The 10,033-nt window shown below is 45.4% G+C and overlaps 1 protein-coding gene across 11 annotated transcripts in view; it reads right to left on the bottom strand.

Annotated features, from left to right (window-relative positions):
- Positions 1-8,000: 8,000 nt before the first annotated feature.
- The window catches only part of LOC119971578 (AP-2 complex subunit alpha-2-like), a 527,190-nt gene continuing 525,157 nt past the window's right edge, over positions 8,001-10,033 (bottom strand). For 10 of the 11 annotated variants that reach the window (XM_038807337.1, XM_038807343.1, XM_038807342.1 and 7 more), the window contains one exon: positions 8,001-8,401. In XM_038807337.1, the coding sequence (XP_038663265.1) occupies positions 8,324-8,401 (78 nt within the window). In that variant the 3' untranslated portion in view covers positions 8,001-8,323. The remainder of the gene's footprint in view (positions 8,402-10,033) is intronic. The other variant, XM_038807346.1, reaches the window with a different exon arrangement.

Genomic DNA, 10,033 nt, shown 5'->3' with positions numbered 1-10,033 from the left:
ACTGACAGAGCGACCGGATCACAGCCCTGGAGAAGGAGGTGGCGAGACTGGGCACAACACCTGAAGCCTGAAGGGCAGAGTGGACGATCAGGAAAACAGCTCAAGAAAGCAAAATGTCAGGATAGTGGGCCGACCAGAGGGGATCGAGGGTAGAAACCCCATGACATACGTGGCCGAGATGCTGGGCAACTTACTGGGGAGGAAAACATTCCCCAACCCACCAGAAATGGACAAGAGCACACCGGTCGCTGCGCCCGAAGCTGCTGGACCAACCGAGAGCAGTTATAGCTAAACTGCACCGGTACCAAGACAGGAAAACAATCCTGAGCTGGCCCAAGAAAAACTGAACCTGCAAATGGGAAGGACACTTCATTAGAATTTATGAGGACATTGGGGCAGACCTAGCCAGGAGACGGGCCGAATTCAGGAGAGCGAAAGCAGCACTTTACAAGAACAAAGTGCGTTTTGGTGTGCTGTACCCAGCGAAACTCTGGGTCACACACCAAGAAAGATAATACTTCTTCACAGCCCCCGCCGAAGCAAACAAATTAGTCGAGGAACACGGGTTGGAAAACCAGCAGCTAGGGTAGAAATAAGGGGCATTTGGCAAGGGGCAACAACATGGCGATGGTGGGGTGGTTGGGGAGGGGTGAGGCAACGCCAGGCGCCCCCACCCCTGCCACGGCGATCACACCCTGAACAAAAAGCAAACCACTGCCCGAGGGACCGCTTCAGGTGCGAGACCAGGGCCCAGCACGAGGGAACGAGAGTAGCGGAGAAGGGAGAGCAAGCAAGAGGAGTGCAGGGTAGGATGGGGGATGAGCGGGCAGAAAACTGCAGAAGCCGGGCAAGGGAGGAGCGAGACAGTAACTCCCGAGAGGGGGGCCACCGCACTAGCAGTAAAGCTAGCGCCGGGGGCATGTAACAAAGCAGGGCCGCAGAGCGTCCCCAACAGGGGGGAAGGTGCCAGGCAGGGGGTGGGGGGAACCACTTAACAGAGGCGGAAGAGCAAACGGGGTTAGGAACAGGGGAAAGAGGGACAAAGGAGGGGTATGCGGGAAAGGTGGAAAAAGGGGGGGGAAGGGAGAGAGGGGGGAGACACAGGGAGGGAAAGACGGCGGGGGGGACGACAGAGAAGGAGAGACAAACAAGGCTAGAAAAGGAATAGCAATAGGGCTACAAAGTGCCACAACCAAGGGCTCGAAACAAGAAATCACTGCAAGCACCCACCCAGTACGGACCCACAAAGCAGCATGGATGGAATCATCACGCTCCTGAAAAAGTTTGGCATCTTTTCGGGCTTTAAACTCAACATGAGCAAAAGCGAGATCTTCCCGGTACACCCACAAGAGGGAGGGGGAGGGCAGCTAAAATTGGTACATAGAGCCCACTTAACAAGAACAAGAACCCGTATGAGTATGTTCTTCCCAGAGGTTGAGGATAGATGTGAACGGTGCCAAGGAGGCCCGGCCAAACACACCCTCATGTTCTGGTCTTGCCCCAGACTTATGGGGTACTCGACAGCCTTCTTCGAGGCAATGTCCAAAGTGGTGGGGATGAGGGTGGAACCATGCCCGAGTTCGGCGTTTCAGACCAGCCAGATCTATTCATGGGGAGGAGGGCGTATGCCCTTGCCTTTGCCTCCCTGATCGCCCGCCGTAGAATCATGTTCGGCTGGCGGTCAGCAGCACACCCAAAGCTGCAGACTGGCTGTCCAACCTCTCTGAATCTCTGCAAATGGAGAAAATCAAATTCGCCATCCGAGGGTCAGACAACGGCTTCCACAGAACGTGGGAGCCATTCACCCAATTTTTCCGGGATCTGTTTGTGGCCAACGAACAAGCAGAATAGCCAGGTAGCCAAGAATCAGGGGAAAGTAGCCAAAGCATGAGAGGGAGTGATAGACCGGGGGGGGGGGGGGGGGGGGGGGGGGGGGGGGGGGTATAGCTTAACCTCCGATGAAAGAAAGGTGAACCACAGGATGGGGGGGGGGGGGAAGAGGGGAAGGGACAGGGAACAAGAGAGGAGAACCAGGGAGGTGGGGGGGGGGGGGGCAGGGAAATGACAGCCAGAAGGAGGGCACGGGATACGATAACAAACTTGGCATCTCCAGGAACAGAGAACAAGGAGAATACAGGCCAAAGACGGGAGGAACAGCTGAAGCGGAGGTGAGCGCGAGACAACAACGGCAGCGAGATCCATCCGGGAGAAGCAAGTGACAACAGCAAAACCAAACCCATTCGAGTATTGCCCACTCTAATTGATTCTCAGGCACCCGAATGTGTATTTACCTCCCCCCACACACACACAAACAGTCGCCTACTTGATGTGTTGTAAATAATTTTGCCAGTTGTACAGAGTTGCTGCTGTTGAGCTGGTGCACAATACCCTACCAGTTATTCTATTTTATTTTTTATTATTACTTTTTTTTGGTATGTTTGGATGTGCCTTTCTCTTCTGTGTACATGACGGTAAATATACTTTGTTCAAAATCACAACAAAAACATTTATTAAAAAAAGATTCCATAATGTGTCTAACTGGAGAAATAGATGTCTCGCTGTCTGTCTCTGTTAATACAATAAGAAGTCTTACAACACCAGGTTAAAGTCCAACAGGTTTGATTCAAACACGAGCTTTCGGAGCGCAGCTCCTTCCTCAGGTGAATGGCGAGGTGTGTTCCAGAAACATTTATATAGACAAAGTCAGAGATGCTGGACAATGCTTGGAATGCAGGCATTTGCAGGTAATCAAATCATTACAGATCCAGGGAGAGGGAGAATCACAGGTTAAAGAGGTGTAAATTGTCTCAAGCCCGAACAGTTGGTGGGATTTTGCAGAGATTGCCCTAGCAGGGTGTCGTGGTCGCTGTTCTGAAGGCTGGGTAATTTATGCCAGATCATCGACTCGGATACCACCATTACACGTGGTAACACCACCCACCAGGTACGCGGCACATATTCGTGTGACTCAACCAATGTAGTCTACCTCTTACGCTGCAGGAAAGGATGTCCCGAAGCGCGGTACATTGGCGAGACCATGCAGACACTGCGACAACGAATGAACGGGCATCGTGCAACAATCACCAGGCAGGAATGTTCCCTTCCAGTCGGGGAACACTTCAGCAGTCAAGGGCATTCAGCCTCTGATCTCCGGGTAAGCGTTCTCCAAGGCGGTCTTCAGGACACGCGACAACGCAGAATTGCCGAGCAAAAACTTATAGCTAAGTTCCGCACGCATGAGTGCGGCTTCAACAGGGATCTTGGATTCATGTCGCATTACCTCCACCCCCCACCATCAGGCCTGGACTTGCAAAATCCCACCAACTGTTCGGGCTTGAGACAATTTACACCTCTTTAACCTGTGATTATCCCTCTCCCTGGATCTGTAATGATTTGATTACCTGCAAATGCCTGCATTCCAAGCATTGTCCAGCATCTCTGACTTTGTCTATATAAATGTTTCTGGAACACACCTCGCCATTCACCTGAGGAAGGAGCTGTGCTCCGAAAGCTCGTGTTTGAATCAAACCTGTTGGACTTTAACCTGGTGTTGTAAGACTTCTTACTGTGCTCACCCCAGTCCAACGCCGGCATCTCCACATCTGTTAATACAAGTTAGAGGCTGGGAATTCTGCACTGAGTAACTCACCTCCAATCTCTCCAAATTCTGCCCATTATCTACAAGGCGCAAATCAAGGGTGTGATGGAATACTTTGCACCAGCCTGGATGAGTGCAGCTCCAACAACACTCAAGAAGCTCGGCACGAGCCAGGACAAAGCCGTTTGTTTGATCGACATGCCATCCATCAACTGAAACATTCACTCCCTCCAGAACCCGTGCACAGTGGCAGTAGTGTGTAACAGAGTCATGATGCACTGCAGTAGCTTGTCAAACTCCTTTGATAGCACCTTCCCTCCCTCATGTTACATCCTGATTTAATTCTCTCTACTAAATTTGTTTAAATCCTTCCCAGTCGCACAAAACTGCCCCACAAGGGCATTGGCTACAGCGCTGTCCAGCCTGTATAGGTCCCACCCCCCTCAGAACCGGCCAAATGTCCCAGCCATCTAAAGCCCATTCAGCTCTTGCACCATCTGTCTTGGCACATTCATCGGCTCTATCCTCCTATTTCTACACTCAAAAATAACTTAAATAGGAGACAGGTTTAGATAAAGGATCTGGATCGGCGCAGGCTGGGAGGGCCAAGGGGCATGTTCCTGTGCTGTAATTTTCTTTGTTCTTTGTGGATCATCTTTAATGTAATGAAATGCCCCAGAGCTTTACAGAAGCATTATAAGATAAAGCATGATATCGAGCCATGTAAGGAGACGTTAGGTCAGATGACCAAAAGCTTGATCAAAGGCATATGATGGCATTTTCTGTGCCCCCTGCACCATGTTTCATGGCAGGGGTTCCTTTGGTCAGTGGCAGGGTCAAAAGATCCCACTGCTGTCAACAGGGTTTCCCATTTATGCAACCCCCGCCAGCGGGAAACCTATCCGGGTTCGCTGTTGGCATGACCCGAAGATCCCGCTGGCAAGAACGGCTGGAAAATTCCGGCCATATGCTTTAAGGAATGTCTTACAGGAGGAAAGCAAGGGAGAGTGGCTGAGAGGTGAAGGGAGGGAATTCCAGAGTTTGGGGTTTGACAACTGAAGGTGCAACCAAAAATGATGGCTCAGTTATGAATGGGAATGCACAAGAGGCCTGAATTAGAAGAGTGCAGATAACTGAGAGGGTTATGGGGCTGGATGTAATTACAGAGATAGGGAGTTCATTTCGCCAGGTTCGATTCCTACTCAGGTCACTGTCTGTGCAGAATCTGCACGTTCTCCCTGTGTCTGTGTGGGTTTCCTCCAGGTTCTCTGGTTTCCTCCCACAAGTCCCGAAAGACATGCTGTTAGGTGAATTGGACATTCTGAATTCTCCCTGTGTACCCGAACAGGCGCCACAGTGTGGCGACTGGGGGATTTTCACAGTAACTTCATTGCAGTGATAATGTCAGCCTACTTGTGACAATAAAGATTATTACGAAATGAGGCCATGAATGGATTTGAAAACAAGAATGGGAATTTTAAACTCAGGATATTACTTGACTGGGATCCAATGTAGGGCAGCGAGCACAGGGGTGATCGGGGAACAAGGTTTGCTGAGAGTTAGGACAAGGGTAGCAGAGTTTTGATTACCTAGTTTATGAAGGTATGATGGAATAGTCAAATAGCGAAGTAGCAATGGCCTTTCGCCTGAGTTAAGAAATAGGAAATCCTATTCTAGGTTTCTTTTGTACCTAAGAAATGGTACAAAATTGAAGTCAGAAGCATACCCCTGACTCAGGCATGTAGTCATTAGCTCGAGGCATAGTGATTAGAACAAAGAACAAACAGCACAGGAACAGGCCCTTTGGCCATCCAAGCCTGTGCAGACTATGGTACCTGCTTAAACTAACACAGTCTGCACTAGTTTGATTAGTTTGGAGATTACTACTTTTGAAGTCCTTCTTACTCGTTTCTCCGCGAGTTCCCTTAAATCTGCCTCCAGGAACTCTTTCCAATTTCGACTTATGTCATTTGTACTGATATGGACCATGACCACTGGCTGTTTACCCTTCCTCCACAAGAGTGCGTAACTGTTCAGTGATATCCTTGGCCCTTGCACCAGGGAGGCAACATAGCATCCTGGATTCACACCTGCAGTGGCAGAAATACCCAGCTGTTCCCCTCAATATAGAATCTTCTATCCCATTGCAAACAAACATATGAATTAGGAGCAAAGGCCATTTGGCCCCTCACACTTGCTCTGCAATTTGATAAGTTTGTGGCTCATCCTATTGTAGTCTCTACTGTCTCCCCTCTATACCCTTTGACCCCGTTGCCAGTCAAGAATCAAACTCAGCCTTAAAAATATTCAATGATTCATTGTCTCCGTTGCTCTCAGGGGAAGAGAATTCCAGAGACTGTCTTAAATGGAATGCCCTATATTTTTAAACTGTCCCTCAGTTCTAGTCTCTTCCACAAAAGGAAACATTATTTCAGCATCCACCCTTGTCAAGTCCCCTTGGGATCTTTGTTTCAATAAGATAGCCTCTCATTCTTCTAAACTCCAATGGACATAGGTCCAGCCTTTCCTCGTAAAGCAACCCCTTCATCCCAGAGATCAGTTAAGTGAACCTCCTCTGAATTGCTTCTATTGCAATTATTTTCTTTTTAAATAAGGAGAACAAAAAACTGTACACACAGATGTCGTCTTGCCTCCACCAACACAACTCTTGTAAAACATCCCTACTTTTATATTCCATAGAATCCCTACAGTGTAGAAGGAGGCCATTTGGCCCATCGAGACTGCACTAACCCTCTGAAAGAGCACCCTGTCTAGGCCCACTCCATTCCCTTTACATTCTATTTGTCTTCCCAATCATTTGCTGTAATTGCATACTAACAGCACACTCAGATCCCTCAGTACCTCAGAACTCTGCAATCTCTCTCCATTTAAATATGTTGCTTTTCTATTCTTCTTTCCAAACTGGACACATACTATTCCAACAATTAAAGTTGAGGAACTACTGCTGTTCAAACCATAGTGCACTTTTTTTAGTTTGATGAAATGAACATCATTACAATAAACTTTAAAGCTGACAATCCTTGCAAACCAAACACAGCAATTAAAACAAAAGGTCCAAAAGATTGCAACTGCCAGAGAATTAATGTTTTGTTAAAGTTGTGTTTATTTAAACCACAATATGTAAGACAAGACAAAATATTCAGGCTACAAGTTTGCATTACCTTTTGAAGTAAAGGCCACTCAAATTGCAGGTACGCAATGCAAGACTTTGTTTTCCTCCTCACAGCTCCAATGAGAAAGTGCAGAACCATTTGAAATAACTCACATCTGACGCACAGCAATTCCTTTAGTTAATTCAGGAGCCGAAAATTTTAGTAAGGTAGAGCTACTAAATAGTTGTAAACATGTAGCTGTCGACAATATGCAGATAAAATGACACTTCTGGACACCTAGTTAACAATCTGGAATTTTGAAAACACAGGCACAACTCCAATGTGCTCGATAGCTGCCGTTCATCACAAAATTAACAATAAAATCAGTGAAGTTTACAGTATCGAAAGAGGCTATTCATCCCATTCGGTTTTTGCTACAGAAATCGTTTTTTAGTACATCGGCTTGGTGACAAGGTCCAGAGCATCAGACAATACAGCTAAATTTATTACCTATCCGTAATCCAAAACTAATTCCACCATCACATTCTTTCTTCATATGTCTCATCGTCCTCTGCTTCAAATATTTCTCAATCTTAAAGATGCAATAGTATCTGCCTTTACTACTCTACATGGCAAAGCATTCCATGCTTCAAAAACTGATTTCAGAAAATAATTCCTCCCCCCACCTTCCTTTGTAACCCCCGTGCCGTCGTCCACCTTTGTAACCCCCGTACCATTAACTCCTCAATCAGGAGAAACTATCAAAGCTCTTCAGAATTCAAAACTCAAACTAATTATCCTCCGCCTTTTTGTTCCAATACCCTAATTTCCTTCCCAACTATAGTTTCCCATCTCGCATTATCAATCAATCACTCCTGGTTTTATAACAAGCACCCAAAACAGCAGAGTGCTCCAATTGTGGATTGGCTGATATTTGGAACAAATTAATTTTGTTACTCCTGTAAACTGCAGTATGAAGACTCTATATTAATTTAGCCTGCATCATATCATGCTCCTTTCATCGCTGGGCTCAAAATTGATCAAGTTAACTAGATGACTGAAGCAGAGTTGATCTAAAACAGAAACAGGTCTGCAACATTGATCCACAAACCACACAATTAAATTTGCTGACACAGTCCCTGTTGCTGCCCAGTTCATGTTACACTACTTGAACGTCTCACCAAATCTTCACAAAAGTTCTTGGATTTTTAAAATTTAACACACTTAAACACTTAAATTTACCCCCCCCCCCCCCCCCCCCCCGCCCAAAGATTGGCTGTTACCAAATAGGCACAGCTGAGGGCAACACCAGATTATAACAGAAAGCAAGTTCCGAGAACAGCAGAATTGCATTCGTTTAACCAAAGTACAACTCCTGTAACAATGGATCAGAGGAATCTGGAACGGTAAACATTCATTGATTATTTTAAAAACTGTTCATTATCTCATGCTGTATACTTTATATTTTGAATTTCTGGAAATAAAGGAACATGGCAGCAAAATATTATCATTTATATCAAAAACTATTGAAAAAAACACGCTTCCATATAAAATCTATACATATCAGACAAACAGCCACAGTCCAGAGGTGTGCACAATGAATTTAAGTAAATTAAAACTGTTCTGACAGTAGTTCACACAGCCTTTTTGAAACAGCTTCCTTACTAGTCCGGAGCGTCAGACGATAGAGCTGAAAAAGAAACAGTCACACAGTAAGGGCCAAGATACTTAAGCTACAACACTGTCCAACTGTTAGACTCTAACATGTTTGAATATGACCAGTGCCTGAGAATTCGTGGTCATTAACTGAAGCTGACTAAAGAATCAGCAGTGCTATGACACCTCATGGGTCAATAAACATAGCAGTAACCGATCAACTCATTAAAGCTTAACACAAGTGGATAGCACTTTAGCTTCACAGCGCCAGGGTCCCAGGTTCGATTCCCCGCTGGATCACTGTGCGGAGTTTGTACGTTCTCCCTGTGCCTGCATAGGTTTCCTCCGGGTGCTCCGGTTTCCTTCCACAGTCCAAAGACGTGTAGGTTCGGTGGTTTGGGAATAATAAATTGCCCTTAGTGGTTGGGAGGGGTCATTCGGTTGTAGGGATTGGGTGGAAGTGGGTCGGTGCAGACTCGATGGGCCGAGTGGTCTCCTTCTGCGCTATGTTCTATGTCTATGTCGAAACAGCAAACTTATCAACTCACTAAACAACAGCCTATCAACTCACTAAACAGCACCCTATCACCTCACCAAGCAGAACCTATCTACTCATGAAACAACAATCTATCAACTCATTAAACAACAACCCATCAAGTCATCAAACAGCAACCTATCTAGTCATTAAACAAGAGCCGATCAACTCATTAAACAGCAACCTATCTCCTCATCAAACAGCAACCTATCTACTCATGAAACAGCAACCTATCAACTCATTAGACAACAACCAATCAACTCATTAAACAACAACCCATCGACTCACTAAAAAACAACCTATCAACTCATTAAACAACAACCTATCAACTCATCAAACAACAACTTACCAACTCATGAAACAACAACCCATCAAGTCATCAAACAGCAACCTATCAACTCATGAAACAACAACCTATCAACTCACTAGACAACAACCTATCAACTCACAAAACAACAACCTATCAACCCATTAAACAACAACCTATCAACCCATTATACAACAACCTATCAACTCATTAAACAGCAACATATCAACTCACTAAACAGCAACCTATCAACTCATTGAACAGCAACCTACCAACTCACTAAACAGCAACATATCAACTCACTGAACAGCAACCTATCAACTCATTAAACAGCAACCTAGTAACTCACTAAAAAGCAATCTATAAACTCACTGAACAGCAACCTATCAACTCATTAAACAACAACCTAGTAACTCATAAAACAGCAACCTATCAACTCATTAAACAGCAACCTATCAACTCATTAAACAACAACCTATCAACTCATTAACAACAACCTAGTAACTCATAAAACAGCAACCTATCAACTCATTAAACAGCAACCTATCAACTCAATAAACAACAACCTATCAACTCATCAAACAACAACTTACCAACTCATTAAACAACAACCCATCAAGTCATCAAACAGCAACCTATCTACTCAATAAACAACAGCCGATTAACTCATTAAACAGCAACTTATCTCCTCATCAAACAGCAACCTATCTACTCATGAAACAGCAACCTATCAACTCATTAGACAACAACCAATCAACTCATTAAACAACAACCTATCGACTCACTAAACAACAACATATCAACGCATTAAACAACAAACTATC

The sequence above is a fragment of the Scyliorhinus canicula genome, chromosome 9 (assembly GCF_902713615.1).
Source record: "Scyliorhinus canicula chromosome 9, sScyCan1.1, whole genome shotgun sequence".
Taxonomy (NCBI): domain Eukaryota; kingdom Metazoa; phylum Chordata; class Chondrichthyes; order Carcharhiniformes; family Scyliorhinidae; genus Scyliorhinus; species Scyliorhinus canicula.
Note: the sequence above shows the minus strand (reverse complement) of the source record. Positions and strands in the feature narration are given on the sequence as shown.